This window comes from Gobio gobio (assembly GCF_949357685.1).
Source record: "Gobio gobio genome assembly, chromosome: 9".
In the NCBI taxonomy this organism is placed as follows: domain Eukaryota; kingdom Metazoa; phylum Chordata; class Actinopteri; order Cypriniformes; family Gobionidae; genus Gobio; species Gobio gobio.
The window spans coordinates 8207886-8228137 of record NC_137115.1 but is presented as its reverse complement, the minus strand read 5'-3'; the positions used below and the strand labels follow the sequence as shown (position 1 = coordinate 8228137).

The 20252-nt window shown below is 38.7% G+C and overlaps 1 protein-coding gene across 15 annotated transcripts in view; it reads left to right on the top strand.

Annotated features, from left to right (window-relative positions):
• The first annotated feature begins 976 nt into the window (after positions 1 to 976).
• Positions 977 to 20252, top strand: part of kifc3 (kinesin family member C3) — a 59780-nt gene continuing 40504 nt past the window's right edge. For 4 of the 15 annotated variants that reach the window (XM_079825660.1, XM_079825657.1, XM_079825666.1 and 1 more), the window contains exon 1: positions 977 to 1242. Coding sequence is in view for 11 of the 15 variants with exons in the window: in XM_079825674.1 (XP_079681800.1) it covers positions 13927 to 14223 (297 nt within the window). In the remaining 4 variants the exon portion in view is untranslated. Of the gene's footprint in view, positions 1243 to 12916; positions 14224 to 20252 lie in introns of those variants that run through there. The other 11 variants (XM_079825673.1, XM_079825654.1, XM_079825665.1 and 8 more) reach the window with 5 other exon arrangements.

The window sequence follows — 20252 nt, the reverse complement described above, 5'->3', positions numbered from 1 at the left end:
ATGTTTTTACTCTACAGTTGCGCAGTTTTAAGGGGACATATGGACATTTTAAAATGTATTTGCCGAAATTAGTAATGATATTTATATACAGGTTTATTTAAAATAGCAACATTTTATGTAAATTTAACATTAAATATCTAAATTTCTCAGTTTAATTCATGGTGAAAACATGAATGTGCATATTAATGGAAGTTTGCTGCCATCTACTGGAAAACAAACACTTTTGCTAGTTCTCAATAGTTTGTGCATGAATGCCAGATGCAATTACTTGTTATTTGTGTTTAGGCTGTAATGTGACGTAGGTGCTATTTTTTTTTATAGTTTAACTATCATCAGCCTTTTAAAAAAATTTAATAATAATAATATCATGAACCTAATGACGGGGTAGAATGGACTGGACATCACATAAAACAACAACAATAAAAATTAAAAAACATCAATGCATTAAAAAAAAAACAGTACCAGTGTTTCCGCAACTAAGACTGAAAACATGTAGGCCTAGTGCTAAACCTTGATACAAGGGGCACCAAGTAAAATCTCGCCTAGGGCAGCAAATTGGTCAGGGCCGGCCCTGTATATATATATATATACATGGGGTATTTTCAGGTTTAAATTAAAAGATTTTGAAAGGCCAGATTTTTTTACTGTCTCAAACTTGACACTATTGCATATAATCTTATTAAAGCAGATAAGCACAATCTGTACTATTATTAAAAAGGGTGCCCAGCAATATGCCTCTTTAAAATGTATCCACAAACATGTTGTGTTAAATGATGACATATTTGTTCACATTTTACTTGTATAGCTATAGCTTCTAAATAAAAGACATGTATCCTACCCACAGTGACAGTTCTTGTAGTCGTGTCGTGTGTGTATAATTGCATGTCTTTTTAACATCATCGGGGGGCTGACTGAGAGTTTGAGTTAATGAGGACTGAAAAGTGGCCTGTAGTCTCTCTAGTAGGATAGGAAACGCGTTCATTTTCCCTGCATGAACAGGAGGAGCGAGCGTTTTGCGTCACTGCAGTCAGTCAGCTGTGTGCGCGCGTCTCGTGCTGCATGTTTCACTCAGGCGTGTTTATCTTCACTTCACGAGACACTACTAAACTTTCAGCCTTTCAAACCAGCGAGACTGAACACTGCTTTTTCAACAAGTGGATAAAAGAGTGGAATAAAACTTGAAGGAAACGGTTTAAGGAGGGAACAGGGCGGAGGAAGGAGTTTGTCGTGCTGGCCTGAGACGTAAGCACATTCTTTCACTTATGCCGCACATGCTTCATATTTTGTTATGAGGTATATAAAAGCACTATATTGTGAAACCATATGGCGACTGTATCAAATTAGTGTAAGACAAATGCAACTGTCACGGATATTATAGCCAATTGTGTTTTTTCGCCAGCGCTGTCAGTCCTGCAAACTAATTTAATAAAGTAAATATCAAGTTGCAGATCATCCTGAATCATAAACTAAACATCCCGTTTCTCTGTTTGAAATCATATTATCGGCTTGAGTTTTGTCGAAAGAGCAGCTGTATCTTCTCTAGTCTAAACTGTTATTAGTGTACCTCTATACGTGCCTAAGCCTTAAATTATAAACTACACTGTGTTTTCATCGTACGAATGGTTAACTTGTAAATTACGGGTTATACAGCAGTATTTTGGGTGTATCAAAGTCCGGGTGTGCCCGGTACAAATCCAGCGGATGTTCACTGAACTAGTCATCATGTAATTTCGGAAAAGTCATGTCAGTTGAATCAGTTTAGACGTGAGCGGTTTCCACTTCCAGCCTGGGCTGTTTAACATCTTTGGGCAGATAGTGGCTCAAGTTGTTGCTTGAACGTGATCACGTCGAGGGTGACTGTGTTCTGGACAGCGCGTGCTGTTTGTAAAAACGCTCCAGTTGTTTATGTCCGTTTGGGACAGTTCACCCAAAAAGGAAAATTCGGACATTTAGTTATCCATGGTTTTCCTGAAGCCATATGGTAAATTTGTGTGAGAAACAGACCAAAAATGTATTTTTTTCCCCACTCCTAATCTGACTCCACTTTAACTCCGTAAGAGAATGAGACTTTTTTTTTTTCTTGCAACTCTGACAATTCAGAATTTTTCAATGCAATTTTGAGAAGGAAAAAAAAAACATGACAAGATCTAGGCCTAGACTTGAACTTGAAATTCTGAGAAGAAAAATCTGAATTGCGAGCTTAAAGTCCCCATGAAATCAAAATGGAAGGGGTTTTTTTGTGGCTGTTAGTAGGTTAGCCTTGCTGTTATCTATAATCTAGTGTGCTACAAAACAGTGTCAATTTGCATTTAGAAGATAAATGTTCAAAACTTAGTAATTTCCGCCAATATGGATCAATGATTTTGATGACATCACTCTGCACTTCAGCTAAATGATTTTCTGTCCAATCAAATGCTCTCTAGAATCTGAAGGCCCGTCCCCTACATTATAAATAGACGCTGCAGCTTAAATCAGTCACTTGTTCAGACATTTACTATTTTCTACATGGTGAATGGCACATAGTGCACTATATAGGGGATAGGGAATGATCATATAGTAAATATGCTTTCAATTGGTGAAGTCTGGTTTCACGTTAGTGTCACGCGAACCACCACAGCTCCAGTGCAGAGATAAAATAGCACAGGTACACACCAACTTTTTGGGACTTTAGCTTATTCACCGTATCCCCCAGAGTTAGGTAAGTCCATACATACCACACTGCTAGCCTAGCTTAGCACAAAGACTGGAGATAAACGGCTCCAGCTAGCCTACTGCTCAATAAGTGACAAAATAACGCCAACATTTTCCTATATACATGTTGTGATGTGTATAGTTACATTCTGTACTAAAAGTACTAAAAAAAAAATATTTATTTTTTCTAGATTTGCGATTTTCTAGGCTGATATGGCCAGGAACTATTCGCTCATTCCTGCATAATGATCAATAGAGGTGTGCCAAAAAATCGATTCACAGCAGAATCTAGATTCTCATTTCAACGATTCAGAATCGATCTGAAATGTCCAAGAATCGATTTAATAAATTAATAAAATCAGCTGGCTGTTCGACGTACGGACGTCATCACCACGCAGCCAGTTTTTGAACGTGAGCGGCAAATCACTAAAACAGAGAGGAAGCAAATATGGATGAGAGGGAGATCCAACCAGCCCGTCTTCACTTAAAGCTAAAGTTTGGCGTCATTTCGGTTTTTACCGAATGCCTGGAAGCACTGCGCTGGACATGACACACACAGTGTGCAAGCTTTGCAAAATGAAGACCAAGTACTTCGGCAGCACAACAAATGCGCGGGCTCATATTACTAGGCATCACCCGGAGCTCAGCGACACGGAGCAGAGTCAGCCGCCAGCTGCAGACCAACGCACACTGCAGTGTTTCACGAAACTCCCTGCCAACTCCGAGAGGGCAAAAAAAAATAACTTATGTCCAAAAATAAGTTCATGTCCAGTTTTCATGATTTGTTGAAAATCATATAATCAGTTGCACAGTTTACAGTTCTATTGTTGCAAGAGACACTGTCATGAACATTTCAGACAGGTAGCTTAGGGGTAACTGTTACTATTTTTCATTTTGAAAGAAGCACTTTATTTTCATAACTTGTTATTCTTTAAGTTACTTTGTCTGACTGAGAAATATAGATTTTTTTTGTCGTCACTGTTTGTGTTCTACATGATATTTGTGGTAAACTGCAACTTTCCTGGGAAATCCATCTATTTTCAACCATTTTGTATTTTGAAGAAGCACTTTATTTTTGTTCCAACTTATTTTATATCTAGCTACTAATGAGTAGCAATTGAGAACCAGACAATGTTTTTGATAAAAGGCACTTTCCTGAGAATTGAACTTAATAAATGTGAAAAAGACACTTTAATGTCTTCGTTTGTCATTCTGTATAGCAAAGCAGATGAGAGTAGATCATGATCAGAAACCCGATTAGAAATCATTTGGATAAAATCGAATCGTTTTGAATCGAAAATCTTTTTGAATCGAAAATCCATTATGAATCGAATCGTGGCCTCAAGAATCGGAATATAATTGAATCGTGAGATGGTAAAAGATTCCCACCCCTAATGATCAAGGAGCTTTGCTGCCGTACCATGAGTGCAGCGGCACAATGATATTACGCAGTGCCTGAAAATAGTCCCCAGCACTCTCTGTGCAAGCAGGTTGTCACGTTGGTTATGTTGACAGAAGTTAGCCTATTTTCAGGCGCTGCATAATATCATTGCGCCGCTGCACTCATGGTACAGCAGCAAAGTCCCTTGATTATTACTCAGGAATGAGAGTATAGTTCATAGCCATATCGGCCTAGAAAATCACTTAGTACATGATGTAACTATACACATCACTACATGTAAATAGGAAAATGTTGGCGTTATTTTGTCACTTATTGAGCAGTAGGCTAGCTGAAGCCGTTTACCTCCAGTCTTTGTGCTAAGCTAGGCTAGCGGTGGGTGCATCAGACAGAGTTAGGGCACGCACAGAGATGAGAATGGTATGTATGAACTTCTCTAAACCTTTCGGTGAATAAGCTAAAGTCCCAAAGAGTTGGCATGTTCCTTTCAAGAGATTAGGAGGAGAAACTGTTAGGAGGAAACTGCTGCTTTACAGAGCTGTGGTATAAATTAAACATTATTGGCCATTTAAAAAAGGGGGCGGGATTGTTCAATATGGCCCGCCCTGTCTTCCTATTTCAGTGGAAATTGTCAATAATTATGTCTGCGTGTTTCAAGGCACTTCAGTTAGCCTTTAAATCTCACAATTCTTCAGAGAACCGTCAGAATTTTAATCACATTTGTAAAATAGACAGAAATACATTTATTTTATTTTATTCCATAGCAGAAACAAAAACAGAATTTCAAAATATAAACTAGGATTTCTGAGAAGTTTAAATTGTTGCAATATTTTATTCCATGGCGGAAATAAGCTTTCCATATTTATGGGCGGAGCCTAACTGGTTGCAGAAAAGGACAGTTCTGCCGTAGCAAACTGGGGAAGCTACAGAATAAAAGACTAAACAAAGTTAATTTCGAGTTTGTATCTCACAATTCTTAGAAGGATAAACAGAATTGTGAGATATACTCGTTATTCTGTCTTTTTTTCCTCAGAATTGCAAGTTTATATCCCTTCAGAATTGTGAATTGTTATTGAAGTCCAAACTGGGAGATATAAACACGCAAATGCAAGAAAAAGAGTCAAGAATTGTGAGATAAAATAGGCTATGTTTAATAGTGATCTATGTAAAATGTTATAGGTTTAAATATTATTTCATGCTGTAACTGCTATGTATGTATATCCCCTATGAAGTGCATGTGTGAATATTATGTAGACTCAAATTCATGCTTTAATAGGAGACTAATCATTGCAGGTTTCATCAGTCCAGTCTGTGACTTTCAAGATAAACGTCTGTGTTTAGCTTCAAAGGGTGACTGAATTCTATAAAAATGAAGACCATGTTTTTGGCATTCCAACTCTGACATGTTTCTCTTATTCTGTGGATTTTGCCCATTTTCCTCCACTTGTTATTTTTCTGCAGCCACTATGAGCACGCAGCTGCAAGTGACATAACTGTGACGTCTGCTCCAAGTGGGTCTATAGTTTGTGAGTTATTTTGAACATGATGGTGCTTTTTCTGTAAAAAAAAAAAAAAAAAAAACTGAATGCAAAAACTCATCTTCTGTGAATGTCTCTTTACACTAAAATAGAATGTTTTTTCACTGTCTTGCACCATGAGCAATTTAAGCAAGATGCGTCATATTCAGAAACCAATGAAACTATCTGCTGGAAATGTGTAACTGCCATTACAATGCATTGCATGCAGACAGCACTTTGTCAGTTATAATCCATAAGTTTTTCCGTGTTTGATGGGGTGTGATACTGAGCGCATAGACGTGTTGGGCCGCTTTGTCCAGTTTGTAGTCTATCATTCCCGAATATGCCCTTAAGTACATTCCTCAGTGAGGAGTCAGTGAAAACAGACTATGGCACTAACGCTTTTTGTCCTAGTGCTTTGTATGCGTGTGTGTTGTGATGAGGTGGAGAACACGCACAGTCACTTGTTTGCTGTCAAAATGGATGCCTGTCATGTCTTGTCTTCCTCAGGCAAACCAAGCTGACCAAGGTAATTCCTATACTGCTGTTGTGTAGAGTGAAACATGCTCAGTCAGAAGCTGTAGTGTGTCTGATTTATGAGTGATATATTCATTAATATGAGCTCATAAATTGAATGTATAATAAACAAATGATAAAAATGTTGTTTAAAACCTCATACATTAGAATGCTGCTGTCACTGCTTGACATCAACTACCAGTTATTATTGCATGACGCTGCATTTAAAATAACCATGTTTAAAAAGATAATGAGTGACATCACTCGTGGTATCACCTTAATTTTGCTTGGTAATATAATTAAAGGATATCCTATGTTACATAGTACCTTAATTTTCTTTTCCCTAATTATACATTAGTTCAACTTTGTAAACATCTGAACTCCATGAGACACCCTGTCACACCCCTCTATATACTGGCAATACAAGGAAGACTTCATGTTACATAATTGCTGTGAATCCCTGTCCTCTATCCAGGAAACCAGCTCACACCAGCAGATGGTGCTGTGCTCCATGGTCTCTACATTTATGGACCCGTATCTTCAATATGCCAAAGAAAGATGCAAATCTTTTTTGTGGATACAGATGTTCTTTATTGGCATTGATGGTTACATGCAGAATCTTTTCAATGCACAAGGTTCTGTTAAAAAGGTTGTTTAGATTATAAAATGTTCTTCACACTAAGAAAACTTTTTAAAGTCACCATGAAATCAAAATTGACCATTCTTATTTTTTATGGAATATTGCAGTATTTATTGTAGTTTATTTTTTTTAATTAATTTGCTTCTATAACGTCCCTCCCTCTTGCAGCGACATCTCTTCTCTGATGACGGCGAGAGGGCGGGGCAACCTGTCACTCACAGGAAATCGACCGATAATACCAAACCAATTCCCCACAGACAATATCACGCCCCGCCCTACATTTCTTTAGTTTGAGAAGCCATTTAATTCGTATACGTCAAAATCGTTTCATGTCAACATTAAGGGCGTTTTCACACCTACCTTGTTTGGTCCGGATTTTCGGACTTTTCAGTTTGGTCCGAATCAAAATTGCAGGTGTGAAACCTCCCCCGTACCACGGTCCGGACCAAACAGACGAAATTTGGTCCGACGAAAAGAGGTAGTCTCGGTCCGGATCAAACTGAACAAAGGTTCGGTTCGTTTCTAGTGTGAAAGCATTTTCTGTATGGTTCGGACTTTCAGACCATTTACAGGAAGTTCCTGTTTATGTTTAAATATTATAACGTTATTTTTAAAATCAATCTAGGCTACATTGATTATGAAAAGTGAAAATATGCGCAATATGTCAGTAGACAGAAAGTCAGAAATAATTTTGAACGAAATTTTGTATGATTTTGCTTAGAAAGCATTTCTTTAATGGGAATTTCGTTTTGTATAAATTGTATCTTAATTTTAATCAACGTTTAATCAGATAATTGCCTGGATTTAATAAATAAGAAGCAAATAGTCTGTAGCAGACAATAATCACTGGAGCGATCACATATGCTTTACACATGAACTGGAGCGGGTCTCAAATAAACCGAAACTCAGCAGGCTACTTGCCTCACAAACATGAGAAATATGTGTATATAAAGCTTGAAATGTCCACTTTTAAACGTAACGAATAAAAAAAATAGTCAAGCAATGCGCACTGTTCAATAGTGGCAACGACGATATGCGTCCGTTCATTCAACTTGTCAAAGACGCTGACGTCAGACGCACGTCCGTTTACAAACCAATCAATGTCCAGATGCCGCCCACATAGATGATGACGAGTGGACATGTAAAGTTCTTTAGTCCGCTCACATAATTGCAATGTGAAACCAAACCAAACCAAAACATGAACTTCGGTTCGGACCTTGGTGCGGACTTTCAGGTGTGAAAACGCCCTAAGAGTGTATGTGAAAGATTCAGTTTCATTGGCCTAAAACATAAATGTTCTTATTTTAGGCTAGACGTTTGAGTTTTATCAACCTAAAATACTTGTTTTGTTTTTTTTCTGGATGAGGCATTGATTTATTTTCCTTTCCTTTGGTATTTTCTGGCAGTCCCTGGGCAGAAGTAAACTTTACTGGGTGCTTCTGTAAAGAGTGTGCAATGTGTGCAACAGATGTCAGACACCCAGAACACGGCTGGCTTGCCACATGCACGTACATATATGTCTGTACGCCTCGGTGGAGACTCTGACTCACTCATGAGGTCACTGCTCATTGACAGTAGGTTGGGTAAAACCTTTGTTTTCACTGTTTGACTTTTCATAGTTTACACCGACTTTTCTGACCTGTGCTGCCAAGACCAGTATTCTCAGAAGAAACCAGTTCCTTGAAAATGTATGCGCTCAAACTGTTTCTTCGACAAGATAAAAGTTGAGGTATTGCGTCATACCTTAGTGGACATTATCCCTGTAATTTTGAGGTTTCCCACCCTTTTCTGTTACTCTGTAATTTGCTCCTGAAATAGCACACACTGAGGCCATTGTGTGTCAGCAATACCAAATTCATCGCTGCATTGAGACGAGGTTGTACACGTCTCTGCTGACTTTCCCTTTCTGAACTCACTGCCTCTTTCCATTAATTGTGAAGGGCTTGAATGAGTGGTGGCAGCTGTCAGCTTTTCCTAATCCCACTGCTCACTTTGCTGAAATTTTTCTGCTCTAAGCTGCTTAACTGAGGTGGTCGTGTTCGGCTTGGCCTCTTAACTTGAAGTCGCATACCTGTGTGTTTGCATAGCACCTGCACACACTTTATAATTCATTGATGGATCAAGCTAACAGCGAAGTTTTGTGCAAATATTTGTCTTTCATGTTTTCTGTGGAGCTAGATCTACATCAAAGAGCATTTGGATACTTGCCATACTTAAAATGCATTGCATATACCGATCAGGCATAACATTATTCCTAATAATAAACATTATTCCTTCCTAATATTGTGTTGGTCCCCCTTTTGCTGCCAAAACAGCCCTGACCCGTCGAGGCATGGACTCCACTCGACCCCTCTAGGTGTGCTGTGGGATCTGGCACCAATATGTTAGCAGCAGATCCTTTAAGTCCTGTAAGTTGTGAGTTGGGGCCTTCATGGATCGGACTTTTGTTCTGCACATCCCACAGATGCTCGATTGGATTGAGATCTGGGGAATTAGGAGGGCGCATTATAGGCCACAGCCACCAGGGAATATCGTTTCCATGACAGGGTGTACATGGTCTGCAACAATGCTTAGGTAGGTGGTATGTGTCAAAGAAACATCCACATGGATGGCAGGGCCCAAGCCCAAAGCATCACACTACCTCTGCTGGCTTGCCTTCTTCCGATAGTGCATCCTGGTGCCATGTGTTCCCCAGGTAAGCGATGCACACACACCTGGCCATCCACTTGATGTAAAAGAAAACGTGGTTTATCAGACCAGGCCACCTTCTTCCTTTGCTCCGTGGTCCAGTTCTGATGCTCACATGCCCACTGTTGGCGCTTTCGGCGGTGGACAGGGGTCAGCATGGGCACCCTGACTGGTCTGCGGCTATGCAGCCCCATACACAACAAACTGCAATGCGCTGTGTATTTTGACACCTTTCTATCAGAACCAGCATTATTTTGAGCTACAGTAGCTCGTCTGTTTGATCGGACCACATGATCAATGATCCTTGGCCACCCATGACCCTGTTGCCGGTTCACCACTGTTCCTTCCTTGGAGCACTTTTGATAGATACTGACCACTGCAGACCGGGAACACCCCACAAGAGCTGCAGTTTTGGAGATGCTCTGACCCAGTACTCTAGCCATTACAATTAGGCTCTCAAATCCTTACGCTTGCCCATTTTTCCTGCTTCTAACACATCAACTTTGAGGACAAAATGTTCACTTGCTGCCTAATATATCCCACCCACTAACAGGTGCTGTGATGAAGAGATAATCAGTGCTATTCATAATTTTATGCCTGATCAGTGTATATCATTTCATTGCATTAGATAACAAAATATTACACCAAATTGCATTTATTTAAAAACAGATACCACAAGCATACTTTTTACTAGCAAAAATATTTTTATAAGCTAAACAATACCTATTGTTCAAAATAAAGACACTTTCTAGTTGTTGAATATTAGTTAATTGTTTATGAGATGATCTACACCTGCATGAACTTGGGAACTGTCTTTATACAGTATACTTCAGTTGGTTAAATGTCCATCCAAAAATTACCCAACAAAAAGTTAGTTCTGAGGAAAGGTCTAGCATTAGGTTTGATATTTAGTAATCTAAATATAATATTTGTTCCATTTTTAAACGAATAACTTTTTAACCCAAATATGAACATTGACAGTGACATCATGATGTTCCAAACCCATATAACTTTTCTTGGAACCTAAAGGGAGAAATTCTGAAACAAGCCCCGGCTTTTCTTCTCCATGCAATTTCAAATGAATGGAAAGACTAAAGCCTTCACGTTTCAAAAAGGAAGGAAATTCATACATGTTTGGAACTACATTGTGATGACTTGTCAAGATGTTGAGCCCATTTGTTTAAACAGCCTTACAATGAGATCCACTTTATTGGATTTGCATTGTTTTATATAGCAGCACTTCAGTCTTTGTGTTTTTGGCCTGTCATATTTCATGTTTTTATCAGCTTAGCTCACATATCACATAACGCGCCTAATGCAGTGAATGGAAAAATCCTTTCATTTGGAATCTTGGAAAGTTAAATCACAAGACCGATTTTAAACTATATAGATGGTGTATGTGTATATATATATATATATATATAATATCGGAGTGAAAATCTCAAATTATTTTGGGACAAAATAACTTTGTCTTTTGATAAACTAACTCTGCATAGATATCTTATTGATTGTGAACTAATTAATGTATCATTTCTAATGGAGTTTATACAATTCTACAGTAGTTATGGAGAACGCCTCATATAGCTTTCATTTGCATTGAATTGCAGTTGGTTGGTGAAGTAAGGTGGCCTCTTGGTGACCTGTTTTGTACTTTGTCAACATTTATCTTTGTGGTTCTAGTGGCGCCATATTCTTGGTTTATTATTATTATTTCCACTGAAGTAGATTTCAGTCATATCTTTTATTACCCTAATTTGATTTTACCATTTAATTGGTTTTATCATAGACTAGGGGTGTAACAGTACACGTATTCGTACTGAACCGTTTCGGTACAGGGCTTTCGGTTCGGTGCGCGTGTGTACCGAACAGTGCCGAATGTAATCTTTAACAGTCGGCTTGTTTTAAGCGCGGAACACACTTCAATCCTAGTTCCCACTCTAACATATTAAGTATTCAGTCCATTTTATCACGAAATTCAAACGATAAATGCCGGTTTTGACGCTCTATAATGTGACGACTGATCACTGTATGCGCGTCAATTCAAGCGGCCGCGGCGCGAGCGCGTGAGCGCGTGAACGCGATCATCTCTTCCAGAAGAATAAACAGGAATTAATATCTTAAGGTATGTAGAGGATAACACTTACTGAAACGTATCATATGTCGTGTAATCGCTCAATCAGTGTTTCAACCGCGGAAAGACATTAAACAGCTTGTAAACAATGTCACGCAGCATCATTTACCTCAGATTCAGAAGTCATTCAGTGTCCACAGCTGTTAGTTCACTAGAGAAATCAACTCTTTCACTAAATATATGCACTATATTAGCCTATATATATTAATTCTACTTAACCTGTTAGTGATGTCTTGATTATTTAATGTATGTTTAGATAAATCTGTTATGAAAATGACAGTCACTGTGTATAAATGATTATATTTCAACAACGAAAGTTTACATGTTTGCACACAATGTATTATTTGAGTGTTGATTATTCTATATCGAAACATGAATATCAGCTGAATATGCTCACAGTTTGGGCTCCCTCTGTTGTTAACCTTTTAATATTATAGTAATAATGAGCAAGTAAGGGCTCCCTAGGCCTATATAGTTTACAGCATTATCTTTAAGAAACTTTTAGTTATAATTTAATTAATTTAAGGACAGACACAATTTTTTCACTAAACCACTGTTTAATAAAAAATAAATAAAGACATATTTTAAAACTGCTGTACCGAACCGTGACTTCAAAACCGAGGTACGTACCGAACCGTTAGTTTTGTGTACCATTACACCCCTATCACAGACAGATTTTACTAATTGCTCTAATAAAATACTGCATTCATTTGCAGGGAAATTATTTTCAATGTAAACTGTCTTTTTCACATTATATAGAACATTTTAAATAAAATGTCTACTGTTCTATGTTCTATTTAGTTTGAGTAGCTGCTGTATTGGTTAATTGGGTTAGAACAGGCATTCTTCTTGTTTGTCCTTGGTCTAAAGTATTTGACAGGCCCCTAAAAAGGTTAATGAACCGGAAGGTCTTTTGTTAGTCCTCACATTTTCTCCCCCCTGAAGTTTAACCACAAGGCTGCAGGAATCCGTTATGACTACAAATCAAAATTCAGCCTTCAATGTTGACACTGTCAGTTCTCTCTGAGAGCCATTCTTTTGGTCGTCCATTTCCATGTTCTTTTTTATTTATTGTCACACAGCAGAAGCATGATGGACGTAGTTCATCTAGGTCATCTCGCCATGGCAACGACCAATCAGGGACCAGCTTCTTTATCCTCAGCGGTGCATTTAAAAACTTTGAGTTCATTTTCCTTTTTTTGCATAGATGCAAACCGTCGTTACATCATCGGCTAAGAGACGCTTAGCTTTCTGTATTGCAGTGACAGATGGACACCATGAGAAAAGGGAGGGAGAAAGAGTGAAATGCATTTTCTCTCTCAGCAAAGGTGTGGGACTTCACCAGAAACACAGGAGCAGCCGGGCTGTGACCGTTTGGAGTTTGCCCAGTCATATGGACCACAAACTGGGATAAAGACTATCAAAACCAGGCATTATGGCAGAAGGAGTGGTTTGACCTGTGAGCGTTTTGTTCCTGCAAGACAACGACTGTAAAAAAATACAATAAAACCATTAGTGACGCAAGAGGAGGCAAAGATTTGTTTGATATCAGCTTGTGCCAATGGCGATTACGACTCTGTTTGGATCTCTGTTTACTGATTCGAACTGATTTCTGTGGAATACCTTTGGAAGTTCTCCAAAGAAGAGGCATGGAGACATAAAAGATAAGGACCCAAACATTCAGAAGCCTTTCCTGATTAGCAAACCTTTCACTCATCTATTATTCCGTGTGTGTGTGTGTGTGTGTGTGTGTGTGTGTGTGTGTGTTTGCATTGGCTTACATGAGCTTGTTTATCAGGGTGTGTCTTTATAGATGTGCCCAGGTAGGTTAAAATGGCTTTGTGGGGTTTAAAAGCAGGTGCGCATTAGTCGGCCCTCCCTCATCCTCTCTCGAGCGAGATTGGGAGATGTGAGAGGCCATCTCATTTGCTGGTGAGATCATGGACAGATTACCAGCCTAAATGAGCATTAGAAGAAGCTCTGAGGCATCGGAATAACATGTACTGAGTCTTACCATGTAGAAGGCATTTTCCATGTGAATACAACGAAGAACTGGTGAGAGAAGCAGCAAAAAGGAAACTATTTTTTGGGAACTTTATTCCAAAGCTGGTTGTTTGGATTTGTCCTTCTTTTTGGACTTCAATTTGACAAAAAGGCTCGCCATTAAACATGCACAGCGCAGTAGAGCTGATATCACGACTGTAACTCCAACCAGAAGATAATGTTCTGTGCTCGCACTGACCCTGAAATGAGATCAGCCGGAATGTGTTTTAAAGGTTACTCCATCTCTGTCTGACTGAACGTGTTGCTGGACCCGTTTGTGACTCTATTAGTCAGCATCACCATGTATGTGCTGTGCACCCTGGTGTTTCTGTCGCTCCACAGCCTGTTTAGGAGACCCAGAGACCGGGAATCCTCTGAACCCAAGGCGATTGAGGGCCCTGAGCAGCACAGCCAGGACGTCGCTAAAATGGGACGCAAGAAGAGGAACAAGCACACCTTGCCTGGAAGTTCTGGAGCACTAGAGACCGCAAGAGTCCCTAGACAGCATGACTTTGAAAAATGCCTGGATGGACCCCGCAGAGCAACTAAAAGATCTTTTCACCAGGATAATGTGCATGAGAGGAGAAAGAGAGCACAGGTGAGATTGAAAATGGAGATCAGCACAGTTTGAGGTTGGTCTTCAATGCTGTTTACTTTGCTGATACATGAGGAAGATCGCCATTCAATGTAGTTTATTTAATGTTGTTGTTTTTGACTGATCTGTTCAGAATCTACTGTCTGCCAGCTACTGGAAAACATCCATTTAATCCAAAATGACATTATTTATTCATTTATTTCTTCTCATTATTTATGAGTGTTGTATAATTGATTCGGTGAAAAGTCAGATTCTTTGGTTTAAGCTGAGCTTCCTGTTTTGAGTGTGTGAATTTCCTCCTTTGCTGTGATCTGATTTATTTTAGAATATCTAGTAGAGGTTTTTTTAGCCAATTGGATGCATTTCACAACGTCTCATCCAATTGTTTTCAGTAGTTTGTGCGATCTGTTGCTTCTAGAGTAATTCAGAATGTGAGTGACTTATGAGTATGTTCTTCTTGCAGAGTGTACATGGGGATTGTCGTGTACCTGGAATGATTGTTATTATCCTGTTCCTCTGCTGTCCCGTTTCTAATGTTCTTTGCCGTCTGATGCACCGTTTTAGCAGATAAAATCCTGAGTGGTTATGTAAGCAGTGGGTTAATCAGAGAGCTCCCTGTCCTCTTTAATCGTAATTTAATTCATACGTAATGCACTCAATCTACTGTTGTTCCCTTCCCTTCAATGTTCTTTGCTTTCACTTGTTGGATCAGCAGAAATCTGTCCTTGCTGGAATTGGTTTGACAGAACGCTTATTTCACCAGTACCCTCAATTCTAGGAAAAATCGTTGGTTGCAGTGCATTAATTCATTAATTTGTGCGTCGTCAGTAGATAATGCACAGAACTGTCCACTCACATCGCCGCTTTTATGGAATTGCGCTCGCATGCTAATTTGCCCTGTTTTGTAAATCTGGCCCCATATTTTTAAGAATGCAAAGAACCTTTTCCACTATATAGAAACTTTTGTGCAATCTAAAGGTTCCATGGATAGTCCATGGTCTATGTAGGTTAAGGCAAACTCTTCTAGCAAAGCAATGCTATGTCAGATCCACATTCATTAAGACGTACGTTTTAGGGGTGTCAAATACAAATGAGAATTTCGAAAATTCATCGAATTTAAAATAAAAATCTACATTCGAATGCAAAAACAGTGCATTGAATTTTAGGTGTGCTTCAGGCAGCCTTTATTCGTGGCGCACGAGATACGATGGGAATGTAAGAGTTGGTACATTTTAATGTTTTTCTTATCCAATTCAGTTGAAGCCACTTGACGCAACGTGATATGATGTTCATTCAAAACATTGCAGAAATAAAGTAAATACATTTTTTTCATTTGTGTTCTATGTAAACATGCGCTAGACGGATATCTTTGACCGCTGCACGTGTGTCTCGCACACGAGAGCCACATGTTTAGAAAGCCATGTAAAGTTAAAAGGTTAAACTTTTTAAAAAAACATGTCAAGATTTTGTGGGTGGTTTTCCATTCCACTGCATCTCATATTTTTAAATGCAAAAAAGTGTGATTTGCGCTTCGGTTCTGTATTAAACTATGCATAAACGCATGATGCTGTTTTGTTCGTAATTGTTTATGCAATTTACGAAATTATATTCGATTAGCTTAAACCTTATGCAGTTTTTTTTAATATACTATTTTAATGTGGTGCATTAATATTTTGCTCATTGTGGCCTCAGGAGATGAGCCAAAAGCTTTTTTTCCTCAACTGAAATCATGACTTTTAAATTTGAATATAATTTGAATATTAGTAATATTTAAGTATAAAATTCAAATTTTTCAGCCATTTTGATAGCCACATTTGATACTCTAATTACTGTGTAAACGTCAGCTATATGGAAAGTTTTGTCTTTTTAAAAGTAACCATTTGAAGAGGATCTTGCTCAGCAAGTGTTTATGGCTGGATATCAGAAAAATGTGGTTTTATGTCGTAGAAATTTTCACATTATGAACTTCACATTTTCAATGGGATAGTTCAAACTAAAAATGAACCTAATACTCAACCTCAAGTTGTTCCTAACCTGTATGAATTTATTTCTTCTGCTGAACACAAAAGAAGATATTTTGAAGAATGTTGGTAACCAAGCAGTTGATGGACCCCATTTTTTTTTTCCATACTTCATTATATCTTTTGTGTTCAGCAGAAGAAATCCATGCGTGTTTTGAACAACTTAAGGGTGAGAAAACAAAGACAGATTTAAAATTTCTGGGTTTAATTTTCCTTTAAGTACTCAGTACTCACTTTTGCAATAAGTTTCAGGGTGTTTAAGTTTGACTTGCCCACAGACAGCGATCAGAATGGCAGTATTGGATTATCATTAACAGGGCTTGTGTCAATGAATGGAACTCCTGAGCGGACACTGAACCTAATTAGTAAACTTTTAACGACACACAGCTAACAACAGTTTTTGTGCTTTTACAATCCTTTGGAAATGGTTTCGTAATGCACAGCTGACTTTGAGCATAAAACAATGTGCTCAGTTGAAGAGAAACAGCTTTCAATCTATATCAGCTAGTTATTCATATTCCTAAACTGTCACATTCTCTATGTACTGGCTCAAGTTTGCATTTGTAACCCAGTTACCTAGCAGTGCCTCAGAGAGTTTGGTCTCATGGGAGCAGAAGAATGGTGTCAGTGTAGTTGCTGAGAGACCTGTCAATTAATACACTACACAAATGAGTGGGCAATTTCACCCCCTGTGACCGGTTTTAAGACATGTCTCTTTAAATACTGTTTTATTTATTTTCTTTGTAGTTTGTGCTTTGAATTTGCTTGGAACATGATTTTTCCGAGGGAATGTCAGCTTTTTACTCAAAGCTCTTTTTCTTTGGGGCTTAATATCAGAAATATCAGGGTGATACTAGCTATCACTTTATACTAGGGCTGTGAATCTTTGGGTAGACAGCAAATCGATTCGATTCACGATTCATAGGTTTTCGATTCAAGAACGATTTTTGCCAATTCATAACGATTCGATTTGAGATGATTCAAATTAAAATTCGATGCAATTCAATTCTGCATTTTTTTTTATATGCATTGACAGGATTATTAAAACGGAGTGTGTATTCACACCAAGTGCAAATAGCGTGCCTTGTTGGCAAGTGCTATTCGCACTAGCTCCGCCTAACAATGCCTGGCTTTGCCAAACAAGATAAAATAAAAAAAACGCTTGCAATTCAACGTCTTCAGCGGCACAATCAGTAAAGTGTAAGGCTAATGGATCTTGATTTTGACGTGATCAACACGAGTTCGAATCCGCCTTTTGCAGAGCTCGCTCTTCTCTCTTTTCTCATCACAAATCACATCGGAAAGGCATTTACTTTCAATAAAAAATAAGAAAATGTTCTAAAAGTGGAAATAAAGTGCCTAATGAAATGGTTAATAATAATAAAAGCATTTATTGGGTAGGGTTAGGGATAGGTGTAGGGAAGGCTTTTATTAAGGCGGCATTCATTTAATAATTTTAATAAATATAATAATTTACACACTCTATATCATTATTGCATGCTGTTAATGTACAACAATACTGAGGTGCAAATTGTTGGTATCTGCCAAAGTAAAGTATAAATTACATGTAATTACTATTTATATTGCGAAGAACTGCTACTTTTATACGGTGTAAATAGAATATATCACTATTTTCACTTAGTAAATAGAATCTACAGCTATTTGCAATTTGCACAGTGTAAATAGCAATTATCATTAAGAAAATATGCTATTTTCTCTGAGTGTAAATAGAATCTATTTGCTATTAACACTTGGTGTAAACAGTCTTAGTGTCGAGGCCAATGTGTCTTAGTCAGGGTGTGAATTGCACAGCGGCCTTCAGGGGTCAGAGTGGGCAAAAAATATGTTTGTCCATTGTTAATGTTAATTCATATTATTACTTTATTGTTTTATTATAATTATGTACTTTATTTTAATAGCCTATAAAAATTGGCATTTGTAGAAATGTACATAAGCTAAAATTTAAAAAGGCTTTAAAGGTATTGTTAGTTTACTATTGTGTATGATAGTGTTAATGGCTACACAACCTTATGAAAGTGTTCCAGGTACATTAAACATGTAATGCTTCCATGGAGAGATTGGAATATCATGCATAATCCTAAACTAACTTTTCTTCACGGAATAGAAAGAAAAGCCCTATTTATTCTCTTTACATTTTCCTTATGATGATTCTAAAACTAAGCGCGCCGTGTGTCTACTGTTGCTATAGTATCGGACACAACTTAAATGCGCATCTGATTGATAGATAAACCGCACGCTCTTATTTCAGTTTTGTTAATGTTGTAGTTATTTCAGCAGTTTCCTTCGTACATTCAGTTAAACGGCATTAAGTTAAATTTCATTTATCATTTATCAGAACTGTGTATGCATTCTAGACACTTAGTGTTTGCTCCGTCCATGCAATACATGTGCATCCTTGAATATGTAGGGTTTTACTTCAACTACTCTGGTACTGTATGACCCATTTCCGTAAAACTTCAGTGTTTTATTTTATATAAAATAACGGTGACGTTTCCACGCAATCAAAGTGTTTTATTTCAACAGTAGTGGCCACAGTGACTTGGCAATTGACAATGGCTTGAGCGGTTTTGAGCCGTCCTGAGGAGAGCTCAAATGTGGACTGCTCAAAAATGTGTCAATGAGAGCTATGGATGGAGCGCGAGCGCAATCCAGTGAAAGGTGGTAAAGAGCGCAGCGCATGTCTGTGAAGGAGAGCTGTGAGGGCGTAGACTGGGTAAACCTAGCCTGATGTGCCGGCGATTTGATTTCGCCCTGCAGCTCAGTCTGGAAACCTGTACATTCATTTCTACTACTTCTGTTACACTTTTGCGGGAACCAATCACAGAATGGCTTATCCACCTGGCACGATATTGGCGGGTTTAACACGATGACGGCTAGAGGACTATCCAATTGCGTACAGAGTCATTTGAACTATGCCCGTTGATCGCGCCTCTTGTGCAATAGAAAATACAGAGCAGACTCCCCAGACCAATGTTCAATCTTAAATTGAGCTTGGTCTGGTGATAGCCAGACAAGTGAGGGCGCGGATGATGCAGCACAACGTCTCTATTAATTGACGCATGCAGTAGGTATAATCTAATGTTTATTTTAAAGCACTCAATCGCTATCGAATCGTGATTAATTCGATTCTTAGCATTTTAATAATAATAATAATAATATGTTACATTTTATATAGCGCTTTTCTAGGCACTCAAAGCGCTTTACATATATAGAAGGGGGGAATCTCCTCAACCACCACTAATGTGCAGCACCACCTGGATGATGTGACGGCAGCCATATTGTGCCAGAACGCCCACCACACACCAGCTGATTGGTGGAGAAGAGACCGAGTGATGAAGCCAATCTGTATATGGGGATGATTAGGAGGCCATGATGGAGAGGGGCCAATGGGCAAATTTGGCCAGGATACCGGGGTTACACCCCTACTCTTTATCGAAGGACATCCTGGGATTTTAAATGACCACAGAGAGTCAGGACCTCGGTTTAACGTCTCATCCGAAGGACGGTGCTTGTTACAGTATAGTTTCCCAATCACTATACTGGGGTGTTAGGACCCACACAGACCACAGGGTGAGCACCCCCTGCTGGCCTCACTAACACCTCTACCAGCAGCAACCTGGTTTTCCCAGTTGGTCTCCCATCCAGGTACTAACCAGGCTCAGCCCTGCTTAGCTTCAGTTGGCAACAAGTCTTGGGCTGCAGGGTGATATGGCTGCTGGTTTAAATCGATTATCAACCGAAATCAACCATTCACAATCGATGCATCGAGAAAACGAGTGAATCGTTACACCCCTACACACCCCTACTTTATACTGATAACTGATGTCATAATTAAGGATTCATGAAAAATGTCAGCTTTGCGAAAAGAAAACTTGGGGCCAGATTTACTAAACTGGGCAAATTAGTGCGAGAGCGCAATCCCATAAAAGCGCATTGAACAAAGACGCAGCCGGATCATTCCCATAATTATCAACACAATCTACCAAAAGT